This window comes from Poecilia mexicana, unplaced genomic scaffold, assembly GCF_051168715.1.
Source record: "Poecilia mexicana isolate PSO_F unplaced genomic scaffold, ASM5116871v1 scaffold_9, whole genome shotgun sequence".
Lineage (NCBI taxonomy): Eukaryota > Metazoa > Chordata > Actinopteri > Cyprinodontiformes > Poeciliidae > Poecilia > Poecilia mexicana.
Window position 1 is genome coordinate 27905785 of NW_028263378.1, and position 15885 is coordinate 27921669.

General features: G+C 42.7%; 1 protein-coding gene across 4 annotated transcripts in view; it reads left to right on the forward strand.

Moving 5' to 3' along the window:
• The window catches only part of tet3 (tet methylcytosine dioxygenase 3), a 50728-nt gene that overhangs the window by 21035 nt on the left and 13808 nt on the right, over nucleotides 1–15885 (forward strand). For 3 of the 4 annotated variants that reach the window (XM_088009085.1, XM_014971426.2, XM_014971428.2), the window contains 2 exons: nucleotides 9275–12143; nucleotides 14176–14266. In XM_088009085.1, the coding sequence (XP_087865211.1) occupies nucleotides 9275–12143; nucleotides 14176–14266 (2960 nt within the window). Of the gene's footprint in view, nucleotides 1–4329; nucleotides 4464–9274; nucleotides 12144–14175; nucleotides 14267–15885 lie in introns of those variants that run through there. The other variant, XM_014971429.2, reaches the window with a different exon arrangement.

Consider the following 15885-nt stretch of genomic DNA (forward strand, 5'->3'; position numbering starts at 1 on the left):
ATAAGTCTGAATATTTAAACGTTTGAACAGCAGAGGATCAAAAGCGGTCCTGAGTCATCCTTTAGTTCTATATAATAGGGAGCTGCTAATCAGATGCCAATTGTAACGTCATTAGCGGCTAATGGTTTTACTCATCAGTGTGTTCACACACTCCCTTTAAATCATTTCTATGTTGTCTGTCAATCTGTCACTAAAACCACGTTCTGATAAGAACCCAAAATGTTCAGACTCTTTAGGCCCTTTAGGAGAAACACTTTGATTTTGTCCAAGTCTTTAATGTTGCATTCATTTACTATCTGGTTCCTTTCATTCAGTCCAGTTGTAGTTACATCAAGTTAATAGTCAGCTTGAAAAGCAAATAAATGCCAGTAGCATTAAAAAAAATTATTTTTTGATTCTTTGAAGGAATTTCATTTTCAATATTTTTAGAGTATCTAAAACCATAACAATCAAACTTTAATGGTAAGAAATGAAATGCTGCAATCTTTACACTTTAAGCTAATTTATTAACACGCCAACTAAAATTCATAAGAACTTCTAATTCACCTTCAATTTTTGAAGTTTTCTTTGTGTTTAACAGATTTATATTAAAATCAACAGATAAGAATCATTTTTTGTATGACTTATAAACATATTCTGTTAATATTTCAACAATCAATCCAGAAGATCTATAAATGCAACTACTCAGTATTTTTATTTCCTTTTTCCATTTTTAATTTAATTAGCCATTATGTCATCTGTTGTTATTGTCGTGCTATCTCCCTGTTTCCTGTGTATTTTTCTATCTACACATGATGCCCCACCTCCTCCATTTTTTGTTTTTCTGTTTTGTTTATATATTTCATATCCATCTGTTGCAAAATGATCTATTTGGTCATTTTTAATTAAAACTCCTGACATTCCTGGGACACTAAATGTTGTATCGAAATGATGGAAGTACTTCTTTACATTTGTTAAATTGGTATGAAGGCCGCAACAGTTAAAGTGGATTTTTGAGAACATCTGATAAGATTCGACTAGTCCCAATGATAAATGGGACTAATTTCATTTATTTATTTATTTATTTATCTAATTTACAGTCATCATGGAAATAGGTGCAGTTATTCTCAGGATCCACATAATCTTTAAACATTTTCTGTTTTATATTCATCGCGGTCAAAAGGATTAAATTGAACATATGTCCTCGTCATATGTGAACAAAGTATCACGATATTTCACATTATCTGTTAATGTGCTTCATTTATTCATTGTTTATTTTGTAACATTTTATTAATTATCATTAAATAGGTGGATGGCAGAAAGACAAACGGTACTACAAAGATGATATATTTGTCAATGATAATGTAATATGCAGCCTTACTATCAAGGTCAGTTAAGAAAACTTGTGGTCTGATCACTTTTTCCTGTCAGCACAGCAGAGTGTCAGCACTTCAAAGTGAGTTTCAAGTACAAATGCAACAGGCAGTAAAGGGTAGAGCAATTATATATCTGTAGTTCACAACAACCACCTACATCAGGTGAAGTCATATCCTGATACACAGATGCTGGTACACAACTCCAGTGTCCAGCGGTGCTGGACAGCTGAAGGAGAACAATCTTTTTGTTTATTGTGTGAGTCTTTCATGATTTTCTGTGGGCTAGTAGAAAACACATTCCTATCTTTGAGACATCACCCTTTATGTTAATATTTTGGTCTGCATTTTTGTCACCAGGCATTGGCAGAGACGGGTTTTCTGGGGTTCATGCTGTTGAAAGTCCTCTAGTGTTACTCGACCACGTGAAGTTCTCTTTTAATGGCTTTCTTATTTGCTTTTGATCTCAGCTGAAGTCCTTTTTTTCCCCCATCCCAATTAAACTGTAAAATAACAAAACGGGAGATAAGAACGCAAGCATTCCCAGACTGAAAAATGGACTTGTTGTTTTCAGTGTGTGCAGCACGATGTGGGCGGAGAGCGTGAGGTTGAGCCTTGAGCTAGAAACGCTGTGTCACTGCAGCTGAGGGAGTGAGCGAGCGAAGCGAGTGAGCACGAACCGGTTGGGTGTACTCAAGTGTCGGTTGGTGTGTGGGCTTGTTGATAGCACGGAAAGGGTTAGTTGAGCCAATATTACTGTTGCCCACCCAGTGGTGGAGGCAACATCCTGGTGGGAAACATCGATGATGAGGTGGTTGCGTCATCACTGTCTGTGTTTCCTACCTCTCTTACTCTCTGCTCTCCCTCTTGCTGATTGGTGAATAGCCATCACATGACCCAGCGCTCTACTTCTCCTCTCCCCTTGTCTTTGACAGTTTCGGTTGCGCCGTGTTTCTCTTTTGGTTTGGTGCTCATCTGTGTGCGTTTTATACGAATATGTGAGGCAACAACGGAGGCAGGCGGCGTTCGGTCTAGATCGGGTGCCTCAGAAAATGTCGGAGCTGTAATGCAGTGAGCTGCACCAGGAGGAGAGCAGACTCAGGAAACTGAACAGAAGAACTGAGCGAGAAAGGCAGTCGGAGGCTGTTGAAAAAGCACGAGAAAATGAGAAATTTGGGGAGACCAAGAGAGCTGGGGAAAAGCAGAATAAGTGAAGCAGGGACAGACAACTGAAGTTAATCCAGTCATAGCAGAGTGTGGCTGGCTGACACGCTGAGTAATGTAAGAGAAACACCAAGCAGGGGTTCTGAGCGATCTGCATGGGGAGACAGCTATGTCCCTTCTCTTTCCTCCACCTCGTCTACCTGGTTAAATCGGTTCTCTAAACTCCGGCAGTGTTGGAGAGAGGAGAGGACGACAAGGCCTGTCAGCCAGCAAGCGAGCGAGAGGAAACAGTCTGCTATCACGACGAGGCTGTTAATGATAATGGCAGTGAAGCTAAGGCAGAGCGATATGAGGTGTGTTATTGTAGGCTGGAAGACCGGTGAAGACAGAAGCTTTGGGTTGTCTCTATATGCGAATGCAGTGGGTTGATTAGTGGAGACAGCTATCTTCGTTTGGCTGCAAGCTGACGATCCTGTCTATATGTCCTATTTCTGCAAAGCTCTTCTTTCTAGTTAGGGAAAGTCAAAATTATATCTGACCAGTTTGTCTCTACAGACTTCCCTCCCTGTCTTCCTCCAGAATCATCCTTCTCCCCGACTCGCTGTTGTCAGAGTGTTTTTGAAGGTTTCTTCTCCGTTGCCCAGTGGATTCGCTCTTTTACCTGATTGTACGATTCTCATCGGGTTTCTATTTTCCGCCACCAGCATAGATGGACTAGCTGACCTCATTGAGTTTTGATGCTTGGTCTTAACATCATATGCTTCAGGAAACCCATGCATCCTTTGGATTGTTGCGGATGGGCCAGCAAGACAACCTGCCCTTTATCTACCAGCCCTCTTGTGCAGGTATCGTCAATTAGTAGGATTTGCTTAAAGCCACAAGTGGGAGACTGAAGAGTTTGCGAGAAAGGGGGATTTGATATGATCGCCGAATGATCAAGACGTTAGCGGCACCTTCTAGTTTTGTTGAAACTAGACGCTCCGACAAGGGATGGAAAAAATCAGTGAGGAAGAGCGGATGATGTTTGCAGCGCGTATAGAAAATAGTGTTGCTTTTCTTTGCTTCTTTTCCCTTTTGCCTCTTAATTGAGATCATCTGTTCGCTCAGCGGCCACCTCCGCCATCGAAAGAAGAGGTGCTCGGACAAAACCAAAATGGTCATTTTTTGGAGCTTTAGCAGATAGATAGACACAGCCTGCAATGTAACGCCATCGAATGCAGCAGAGGAAGCAGCGCTGAAGGGCGTGGATATAGTCAGAGAGAGGTGTTCTCATTGGTAAGCGCTCCTCTGCACCAAGCTGTTTCCTAGGCTGCTGCTACCAGCGACTATCCCCCACTGCTCTCTGTGTTTCTGCTCACTGCACACTCCTCCATTGCATTGTACGTACGTGCCTGCCGCGGCTCAGATAATGGCCTCTCACTAAGCACACACTGACGAGAGAGAGAGGAGAGGAGATGGAGGGGGAGGCTGCACAAGAGGGAGGGAGGTACGAAGGGAGGGAAGCAAAGAGAGGGGAAGGTGGGGGCTGCGAAGAGAAGCCGACTGCATGTGTAGTCAAGTGAGAGAAAGAGGATATTGAAAAAGGGAAGGGAGGAGCAGACATAGATAATGAGAAAGGAAAAAGGACAGAACAGAAAGCTTTGGCTTTAAGACGAGCCAAGAGAATGAGTAACGTGTGTGCCGTGCCGGGGGGAGGTGTGGGTTGCGTGTGTTGCTGGCTGCGTGCGCGCGCGTGACTGCGTGTATGCGTGTTTTGGTGCTCGCCGTGTCTGTGTGCCGCACAGACGACAAGGAATAAAACAACAACAAAAAAAAAGGGAATACAACCCTGCAAGGACAGATTGCTTGTGGATCATCGTACCGGCAAGCAAGTCTCATGCCCCTCTCCGTCTCCTCCTCTGGTCTCTTCTTTTTTCCCGGCAGCCCTGTCTGGACACCTCGGACGGCGTAAGTATGCGTTGTGGATCTTCGAGGCTTGCAGCCGGCTTAATTTTGTCAGGGTCTCTGCTTCATGTTCCTGCTCGTCACGCCAGCCGAGGAAGGGGTGGGGGGAAGGCAGGGGGAGGGAGGATGGGGTGGCGTTGTGTATGTGGGATTTAGGTTCAGCTGTCTGCTCAGAAGCTGAACTTAACCCCCTCAGTGCCACAACTAGTATTCTCCAGTGCTTTGTCTCCTCCCTCCATTTTTTTTATGAAGAGTCAGTTAAACTGCACTTGTTTCTTTCCCAAACAAACCTGGCAACCCAGTCTGTCTGGTGTACCAGGTTTGACTAGATTTGATCCAGTTGGATGGAAATATATACGTGCGTGGTACTTTGTGCCATGGGTCAAGTCGGCACAATGGTTTGTGTGTGTTTGCAAGTAAAATAAAGGGAGGCATTTAGGAAAGGACGGAGGCTCTCAGCTCTGTCATGGTATAAATATTTTTCACGTGGTCTGTTCAGTCTGTTAAGAAGCACCATAGGCGAAAACTAGAGCAGATGTCAGCACTTTTCAATTAAAAGTCCCTTCAAACACAATTAAAGCTCAGACTATGAGAATTCAGCATGCATTGGATAACATTTGGTGAGGTGTATCCTTTTCTCTAAATCACACTCATTCTAAGCTTCCAACTTAAGAGAAGTAAACCCCCCACAGGTTTGTGTGTGTAACTGAGAAAAACAGGAAAGGAGAGTGTCAGTGTGACTGACAGTGCATGGTTGTGGGATGTTAGACGGTGCAGTGTTGCAGTCAGCCTGTTTCAACACACTGCAGTTCTCATAACTGCCGCACACTACCTCCCCCCGCCCTCCCATCTGATGCCGCTGATAGTACAGACATGGGGCCTCTCACGTATTACATGCCGGCTGTTTGACGCCACCCCTCCACCGACCCAGGAACCCCCCTCACAGAAGGTGGATTCAAAAGACACAAGCACACCGCCTGCCCAGTAATTACCCACTTCAAAGACTCATTTCAATAATATTCAAATGATGGGGAAGCTGAATGTTAGACTCTCTTCTACCTTCATACAGGATGTGGAAGGATGCGAGTGGATTCACTTTGCTCCATATCACTTCACATTGGTATTGAGTGTAAGACCTTCAGTGAGAAGTAGGAGTCTAGTTTTTGATTTACGACATGTTTTTTGGCAAAGAACTTTGAACAAGCAAAATCTTTCCTTGCTTTTGATAAAATACACAGTGAACGATTGTCTAGGGTATCTTGGCAGTTTCTAGTGTATTTTATGAGTGATGATATATGTGTACTGATCAAAGACTTGTGGTCAATAAAACAATATTATTTCTAACATTCTTGTTTATTTGTGTTAGGAGAAACATCTCACTGTGTGAGACAGAAGTCACTGTAAAACATGGCAATAGCAATTGAAAACAAAGACACGTTTCCATCAGTTTTTTGTGGACAATGCATATTTTGAGGTTTCTCATTAGAAAAGGTCAAAATAACTTCCTCCATTTTGAAAAATGGATTTTTACACTTGCTTGAGTTTTTTTTTTTAGCTTTTCCAAAAAAAAAAAAAAAAAAGTTAAGTTCTGATGTAGCAAATATTTATCTCACATGACTGATTGCTCAAATGTCTTGTGACAATTAGATGGAAATAGAGTTAATGATTTGGACTTTTGGAATTTTATAATGTATATTTACCACAAAAGAAATGTGTTTAACAGGGAAACTGTCAACATCAGTCAAAACATATTGATCTTATTAAAAATAATCACATACTTAGACAATCAAATCTGATTTATTGAGTTTCCACTAAGACTCCTTCTCTAATGAAATGCGGTACAGAACAAGAATTTTCCGAAGTATGTTGAGAAGTATGTTGCCCAACAAGTCGGATGGAGAAATCAACTTACTGTGACAACAGCAGGTCTTTATAAGCTGATAAAGCTAAAATCTGATCTCTGTACACAACTATGACAGAACAAGGTGGCTTGGGGGTAAAATGGCTGGTGTCTGCCAAAGTCTAGCTCTCTTCAACCTGAAGGAACTGTCCACATGCCTCTGGAGAAGATACACATTTCTTTTAAACAACCCAGTAAAACGTAAAGTAGCTAACGTTGAGTGTTCTTCTCACAGTACCAACTTCCACACCATAGAGTGTTTGCTTGCATGACCTGGCAGTACATTAATTCATCGTAGGTTTAAGTTTCCAGCTGGTCTGACACCAGAGCTGTTAAGCCTAAAAGTTGATAAGATTTTCCAAAACATTGACTAACACTCCCATCTGTCCCTTCTGTGTTAGTGCTAAAGTAACTAGTAACTCTGCCAGTGTTTCCTTTTCACAAGGGCCACTGAGCATGTTGGAAAACACTGTTTAGACACAACATGGACTCTGTCAATGATTTCTGAATCTAGCCTTGAATTATATTTGTTTGCTGGCTCTCTCGACTTGTAGATAATAATGTAAAATAAGTGAGACTGGGCTGAACACTGCAGGAAACAGATACAAATGAAATACTTTGAAATTTGGAGCTACCAACATGGCGACTTACTGGTTTTCAAATGCAGGGGAAGTTAGATATGTGGCTGTACTGTCAGCTCATGATGAGTCTCACACCTGGAAAGACCAGCTGAACCTGCCTGAGCTGTAAAAAGGCTCTGGACCTGTTGCGTGAAAAAAGGAAATGATTTTCCACATCTATTTCTCTTAGTACTTATGCACAGAGCAGATCTTTTCCTGGACAATCACTACAGTAGTGAAAAATGAGCGCTACATGAGCAAAACTCTCAACTATTTATCCTTATAAATGTTTGGGTGTGCTGTGGTGCTGCAGGGGTTAACCCTTTGAATTCCCTCTGCTGTTAAAGGAGGCTATTCCTAAAACAATCAGGCTCAGTCAAGTTTGACTGATGAAGAGGAGGCCTTCTAGGTCAAGTGATGCAACAACATGTACTTCACCATTTTCACTTTATCTGATTCTCCTAATATTTTTTCTCAGGGCTTTTTTTTTTTAAAGTGAACTTCTTACATTTCTTGTCATCATTACATCCAGTAGGTTGGTAACACCTGAAATTCTGTTTTTTTTTTATCGCTGTTAATTTGTAAGTTGAGGTAACATATTTATTAACAGAGATAATCAAGTGAATGGATAATTGTTCAACGAATGGATAATCCCTTAATGTGACTGTCATGACTGAGTAACAGTAATATTTCAACACAAGGCTGTGCTTGGACAAAATGTTCATCTCTTTTACAGACAACCTGTCGTCTCAGATTGAAAAGTGTGTTGGACTGCCATCACTGCTGCTTTGTAACTAATGTGATGATGTTTATATTAAAAGCTCAAAAACTATGCAAAGAAAATTGTATTGTTTATTTTTGTTCTATGTATTATTGTTGATAGGCTAACATCATTGATACCCTGCTAGGTTTAAGTTCAAAACAATCTTTTTATTTTAACAACATGTTTATTCTTACTAAAGGTAGTATCACTGTTTAGGAGGAAAGCAGAGAGAATCCAAACTGATAGAGAATCAGTGGAGGGAGCTAAGTGCCAATACATTTTCCTCAATTTTCTTAATTTTGGGAGATTGGTGATCGGCAGATACAGGAAAAACTGATCATCTACCTCCTGTTAACTTTGTGACTTTTTCACTATAGGGGAGACTAGAAACTAAAAAATTGGGATTAGCTAAAATTGAAATCAGCAGGTTGGTGATCAATGATCAGCCAGAAAACTGAAATCGGTGTAACCCAGGATAAAACATCAAAAATATCAGTGGAGAATAGTTTGATTTAGAGCTGCACAGTATTTTTGAAATGCAATCACCAAAGACTCACTGGATGCAATATTTAGTCAGACGTTGTAATTTATGTGTCGTGCATTCACTCAATGCATAACCATGCAGTGAGTGACAGTTGACTATAGTTTAACTGGCTTTAATGACCATACATGACCAGATCCATACACATGAGCTTTGATCATAACTGGTATAGTTATTCCAATGACATATTTTTCTAATAAAGTCCAGTCCTAGTTTGATAGCTGTGAGAGTGAGAGTAAGTAAAAGTTTCCTATTGATTCTTAAGACGGGTATAAATAGGTTTTCAAAAATGAATACTTCTTTTACATTGTTGCAGATGCTCATCTCATTTCCTTGCTGAAACAGATCTATTGATTGAGTACAAATATTTTTAGTTCTTAATCTGCCAGGAGCACAAATAAATTTTGGCTTAAAATATTTTTCCTATAAATAAAAAATGAGGCAGGTAGTGTCCGTCTACTTTTCAGTCCTCACCGTTTCTCATTGTGTATCTAGCGCCTAACCTCTGCCACAATCAGCAGAGGTTAGGCGCTCCAGCTGCCTGCTTTGCATAACCCAACCGATCTAAAGCACATTGTCCGACTGTGAAACTGTTGTGCTACATGTCAGAGTGTGGACTCGTCTTGTGCCTGATGTAAAACCACTCTATGTTGGATAATTTGGCTCATATTTTATAGTCTTCACTGATCTGATCATGAAGTACTCTGTAATACTGAAAGTATTAAATATGTAAGATCAAGTCAGGGAAAAGCTCCAATGAAACCTTGGATTGATCCTGAAAAAATGGAATTACTCTTTTATTTGGTTGTCTCTCTATAGCTGATGTACAATGTACAAGATGTTAAAAAAAATTTCATATCCATATTTGTGATATAAACAACTGAACATAATCAGCTCATTACTTCTTATTTGCACCACTTGTTTTGTGAGTGTACAATGTTGCTTTGCGTTGTAGAGCTTTACTTACCACTCTGCATTTTTGTCTTTCAGACTGTTCACAAAGTCACTACAGTGGATGGCCTCACAAACGGAGGCCAGATGGAAATTGGTTCACATGACCGCCTCCAGGAAGGCGCGTTGAGCCTGGATTTGGCCAATGGGGTGAACCCGTACCACAACAATGATGAGGCATCTATGGAAACAGATGACCAGAGGGGAGGAGGTGTGCCTGAAAGGCAAAGCTGGGTGCCAGGACATAGCAAGGTCAATGAGACCCACCAGCAGCAATCATGCTGGAGCAGCAGTAGTGGTACAACCCCTGGTGAGGGAGTCCACTATGCAGATATAGAAGATGCCCAGAATCTGGTAGCTTTTTCTGCTACGGCTAGCTCTTTGCCTCCTTCTTCCTCTTCATCTTGCCTTGTCCTGCAGCCTAATACAGCCAAGTTATATGAGAAGTTCACCCAAGAGACATGTGCTGATGGTGCTCATTCCAGAGTCTCTGCAGGTGCTCCTGAAACAAGCTGCGAACCTTTGGAAGACCTTGACATCTTACAGACAGCACTGAGCCAAGCTAAACATGGGCACAAGCCCCCTAATTGCAACTGTGATGGGCATGGTTGTCCAGACTACCTGGAGTGGTTGGAAAAGAAAATTAAATTAGCAACTAGGAGGGATCAAGGATCTCACAAAATGGGTGATGAGGCCCCACATTTGGAGCAACCCCATTTGCCACATCAACATCAGATGTACCAACAAGTGAATGGTGCCCACCATATGCCCACTTCGTGTTTGCAACAGCAGCAGGAAGTTAATCAGTACTCTCACCAAGACCAAGTGCCCTCCTCCAAACCCCCTATTCCTTGCTCCCCCCAGGTGCTCTCCATAGCCAAGGAGAAAAACATCAGTCTTCAGACTGCCCTTGCGATAGATGCACTCACACAGTTATCCAGCCCTCAAACAGTCACTGCTCCAGGTCAGGGTTTCCGAAACAACTTTCATAACCACCAAAACACACCTAGTTTGATCCCTTCCTCTCTTAACGACAACTCATCATCACGGTCCCAGTCTGTCCCTCCAGGGCTGCATACCAACCAGCAGGGTGCAGCGTCTTACGAACACCATAGACCCCAGTCCCAGGGCCAGCCAGCCCGTGCTTCTCCTCTCCCATCCTCTATCTCTCCATTTCCAGGTCAGGGAAAAGTTCCAGGTTTCAGTCCTAATCCACAGCAGTGGCGGCAGGGCTCTGACAGAGATCCAGAACAGAGGAATCCATGGATGTTCAGAAAGCCTGAGCCCCATCCTCACTTTGCAACTGGGCCTCCAAATAGCTCAGACCCCATGTCAGAGCTTAAACAGCTGCTCGGTGACACCAAGTTGAAAAATGCTTCTTTTAAGCTTCCACTCACACAGCAGCTTAGCTTGAATCAGAATGGTGGCATTCAGGTCCAGGGCAGAATAAAACAAGAGCCAGACTCTGGTGAGCATTATCATCACACTTCCTCAACTGGACGTTATGAAATGTCTAATGGTCAACAGCAGGGTCAGCATTACCCTGGAAATCCTATGTCTCCTGGCCAAGCAGCCATACGTCACTCCACTCAGGCAGCTCTGCAACATCACCTCCATCACAGGAGGAACCTGTTCTCTACCCACCCACCTGGCTTTGGAGTACCAAGCCCACGTGCACCTATGACTTGTCAAGACTTGAAAAAATGGTGGCCCCAGATGGATGCTGAAGGTTTGTCAATTTTGCCAATCAAACAGGAACCCAAGAGAAGGAAAAACACCCAAGGGTCTCCTGTTATGAAATCAGTGGGTGGAATGGCTATAGGTCCTGCTCTTCCCAAGCCCAAACAGATAATCATCAAGAAGAACAAGCAGAAAGCCTCCATGCCAACCTTCCTCCCTCAGGCTCAAATCGCTATACAAAAACCACCAGTTCACATGATGGACACATCCCCATCCCTGACCAATTCCCAAATATGCTCTCTCAACCCTTTGGCCCTCCTCAGTAACTCCGCTCAGGCTTCTGCAGCAGGTCTCCCTGCCCCAGAACAATCTCAGGTATGCATTTCCAACACCTCTCCAACTCCTTCTTCCAATGTTACAACGGGAAACGTTCCAGCTGTCACGGACCCCTCGTCCACATCTGTGGTTCTTTCAGCCATCTCAAAATCAGAAGAAGCAGGCATCAGTTTAACCTCCACCAACACCAGCAATGCCACACCTGTGACCTCCACAGCTCCATCCAACACCTCGCCGTTGCAGAAACTCATTAACATAGATCCAAAGTACGAAGAGCTGATCCGCCAGTTCGAGGCTGAATTTGGAAACTTAGCCCCAGACACGTCCACAAGTCCGCGCAAGGAGGAGACCACTCCGGCCCCTACACTAGCAAATCAATCCTTGATCAGTCCTCAAGACCTCAGTCTTGCATCATCTAACACCACCCAGTCTGTCTCCTCAGTCCCTACTCCTCAAGCCAACACCACACCTCAATCAGATGATCAGAAAATGGAAGTTAGCAAGAGTGACTCAGATACCCAAAGTGAATTAACAGTTAGTCAGCCTTCCGATGAGGGCCGTCAACATACAAGGCCTGTCAATGTTTCTCAGAACCAGGAGACTATTTTGGACAAGCAGCAGCTGCAGCAAAGAATGTTAGAGGAAGCACTGGGCATGCAAGACTCTCCACTGCCTAAGCGAATTAAAATTGAAGCTTCAGGAGAATTAGCGGTACTATCCACCACATGCTACTCTGAGGAGGGCACACCAGTAAAGGATGGCCTAAATTCCTCACCATCTCTAAAAGGCTTTCTCGACTCCCCCTTGCGCTACCTAGACACCCCTACCAAGAACCTGCTGGATACTCCGATCAAAGACCCGCAGTTAGAGTTCCCAACCTGTACCTGTGTGGGTAAGTGTGTGCACAGATTTTGACAGGTTTCTGTCTATGGACAGAAACCTTTAAAGTATCGCAGGGGGACATGAAGGTGCGGAGATACATTTAAGTTAGAAATGTAATCTGAAGCTACGGCGAATACATATGTTTTGTAGCCACCTTTACTTCTTGGTCTGCATAAGTGATCCACCTTAACACCAGCACCTGCCTGGATACTTGTCAGAGAATGTGTGTGTGTGTGTTGCTGTGGTTTAAAGCTGTGATCATCCAGACAGTGAGGCACTGAAGGCAGCAGGCGGGAACAATAGCTGTGTTGGCAGAAGGAGCTTTTTGTGGGGGGGGCTGGCAGGCAAGCAGATCCAAACCTTTGTTAAACAGAGAGCAGTTCAGTCTTATCCTCTGGTTGGCATCCTGCTCACAGTTTTTCCAAGACTATGTTTCTGTACAGTGGAAACGAATAATGTGAATTAATACTAATATTTGTGTAACAATAAAGTCAGTTTAAGTCAGCTGGCTTTTTAAAATATTGCTGTACAATATTTTGATTCTCAGTCATCATGTTAATGTTAGAGCAGAATCGCAGTTGCAAAAGACTATTTGGATTCTACGTTTTGCCATTGGATTTAAAATGCCATACACTGACACTCATCACTCCAATAATACATTTTCCCAGTTGAATAGAGTTATTCCAACTCCTGATTTCACATTCTGAGAGGTTTTCTTAAAATCATGCAGCCTCTTAATCAGGACAGTAGCCGTAGCTACCATCTGAATAACTTTGCCATTCAGAAGAGGATTCCCAGGGAAGGTATAAAGAAATTTACAGCATTTTATTGACACTAATCAAAGTTTAAGCGTGTCAGTAGTTTCCTGATCCAGTATCTAATCAGCTCGCTGCAGGATGCAACCACACCAGAATTAAACAGCTTTTAGAGACATAGTTATAGCTTTTAAAACCATAATTTGAGCACACACACACACCTCTAGTATTTTCACACAAGAATATGGTATGACTCCTCCACTCCCTCACATGAGCCACGCCTTGTTTCCTCCATGTACTGCCAAGAGAATGTGACCTCACTTAGCCTTTTTAACCAGAAACACTCACACATATCTGAGAACTGCACATTGCTCAGATAGTGATCTGATAAAGAATTTACATTTGGACAAAATTATAGAGTTAGCTGCTATGCACTCGGCACACTGGTGAAAGCAAGGCAGTGGTTCCCACATGCAGCACCGTTTCAGAGCGCTCCAGCACAGTCTGAGGTAGAAGTTCACCTGGATGATCTAGGATCAAACACAGACATGTCATTCACACTCACAGTGTAAGCTTCTGCTTTACAAAGTATCAAACAGCAGACCGCACCCTACATTCACACACCACTATCTTTGCATCGGGGAGTATATATACATCCTCCTGTGTGTTAGTATGAACTAGATGTTGTAATCATGCGCACACTATTTCAGCCTCAGCTTCAAAGATGATGCCATTGAGTTTTTATTTTTTTTAAGACATACCAGCTGCAGAACAGTAAAGACGGTACAAAACTATTTCAGTCATTACAGCTGTGGAAAAAAAAAGCTCAATTACAGTCAGATTGGTTATGCTTTAATCAAACTGCTTTATTCTATCTCTGGTTGATTGTTGAGGGTTGCTGTCCTGCTGGAAGAGTCTGTCGAAGTTTATTAACAGATTTTCTTTGAGGATTACCCTGTGTTTACCTCCGTCCATCTATTTATCAACTCTAGTCTGTCTATGCGGAAGAACATTATTCCCTTAAAGCTTAGAAATATCACTTTTCTATTTTTTGAAAAAAAAAAAAAAAAAGTTTTCATACAAAAATATTATTTCAAGTAACATATTGAAAAGAAATGATAAGAATCTATAAAGCAAAGTGCAATGCCCTCTGCTGTTCACAGTAGTGTAAGAAAACTAATTGTTGTCATTTGGGGATATTTTGTTATATTTAAATATATTTCTTGTGTTATTACATATATTTGTGTTTGTATGTGTAAACCTTATCCTGTACTTTCTCTCTCCAAGAACATATCCTGGAGAAAGATGAAGGGCCGTACTACAATCACCTGGGATCGGGACCTACAGTAGCCTCCATACGAAGTTTGATGGAGATGAGGTGTGCCATTTCTCCCTTTCTACCACTTCCTCCTACATGCTTTCGCCTCCCTCTGTCTCTCTCTCTCTCTCTGTCTCTCTCTCTCTCTCTCTCTCTCTCCTCTTTCCCTCCGCCTCCTCTTGTTTTGTCCCTGGGGAATCCGTGACCCAGAATCTCGTTGGCGGAACGGGAGATATAAGCATCATCAGCATTAGCAAGAAGTGTGTGGCGTACAGCAGCAGAACAGCTGAGAATAAGAACAAGAAGGGAGGAAGGATAGATACTGAATGAAGCGATTATTACATCATTTTGAAACAAACCATGACTTTAGTGTCACATGCACTGTATTCACCTTGTCCTATGTTGTTAGGAATAGCATTATTATTGAACACGGTGGGTCACAGCCTGTTGTCTTGCATCTAAATGATGACACAGTTTAACTTTTCAAAAGGTTAAGGGGTTCATTTCAGCCTTTAACTTTCAGGATCAGGTGGAAGGGGGGGGGGTTACACCATAGCCCACTCTTTGTTGTTCCAGAAATGACGCAAGATGCACAGACCCCATTGTCCCTGCCTTGACCTTTGACCCACCTCTGAACCAAGCAGGACCATCCCTGTGGTAACGGCCATTAATCCCCAGGCCCTCTCAGCTACTGCAGGGTGACTCCTATTCAGCAGGAGCCCCTTGTCCTCACTGTCACGCCAAATCTACTCAGGGCTGTGGGTTTCACAATGGCAGGTATCCAGCTGGGGGTGGCGTGGGAGTGGGGGACGACCTGATATGAGCTGTGAACGGACATATGACAGGTTCTGATGAACTGACCCCACCCCAGAACAAACCTCCGAGCTCCATTCCTCCTCCTTCGCACCTAACAGGAGAACACCACCCTCCCCCCGGAAACAATACTCGGCTATACTCACTGAAATCAGCACAGTCACGTCTCCATGTGTTAGGCCTCATGCTGGCTGCTGTACAGAAACCTGTGGGTTCTGGCTAACTCTGCCATTTTTGTATGAATATCTCAGAGTCCTGTGAACACACACTTCACCCCGGCTACTGTAGCAGAGTTCAGTCTTGTTATGGTGGCTGTAAGCCTCTACACCACTGTTGTCCAGTTTTCCAGACATGGGAAAAAAACATCAGGGTTTTATTTTCTCACTTCAAATTAAGTTTATTGACAAAATTTACAGTTATTCATTTGAATAGCTAAATGAAACTAATATGGCTAATATTTTATCCAAATTCATTTTAAAATCCTACTTTGAAAAACTACAGTAAATCTTTAATATTCGTGATGCTCGTGGTAGTGTTTCATTCAGTTCTCTGAACTTCGAGTCGCACAAACGTGGATAAGGAAACAAAATGATAGAAAAGACCCTGAGAACCTGTCTACACGGAGCCACTCTTCAGTTAAACCGTAACATTTTTGTTGCAATCGGCACTTTTACACGACACCTCTGACTGGAGTCTCTCACTCTGGTACTTTTAGAAACCAGTGAAACTTTCCTGTAACACTCACCGCAGAGGTGAGAAGTACTCCGCAGGTGTGAAAGCACATATGCTCAGAACGCACAGTTGTAGGGTTTATTCTACTGGCAGATAACAACAAAAACAACCATGGCTAGCATTGTGCTGTGTGT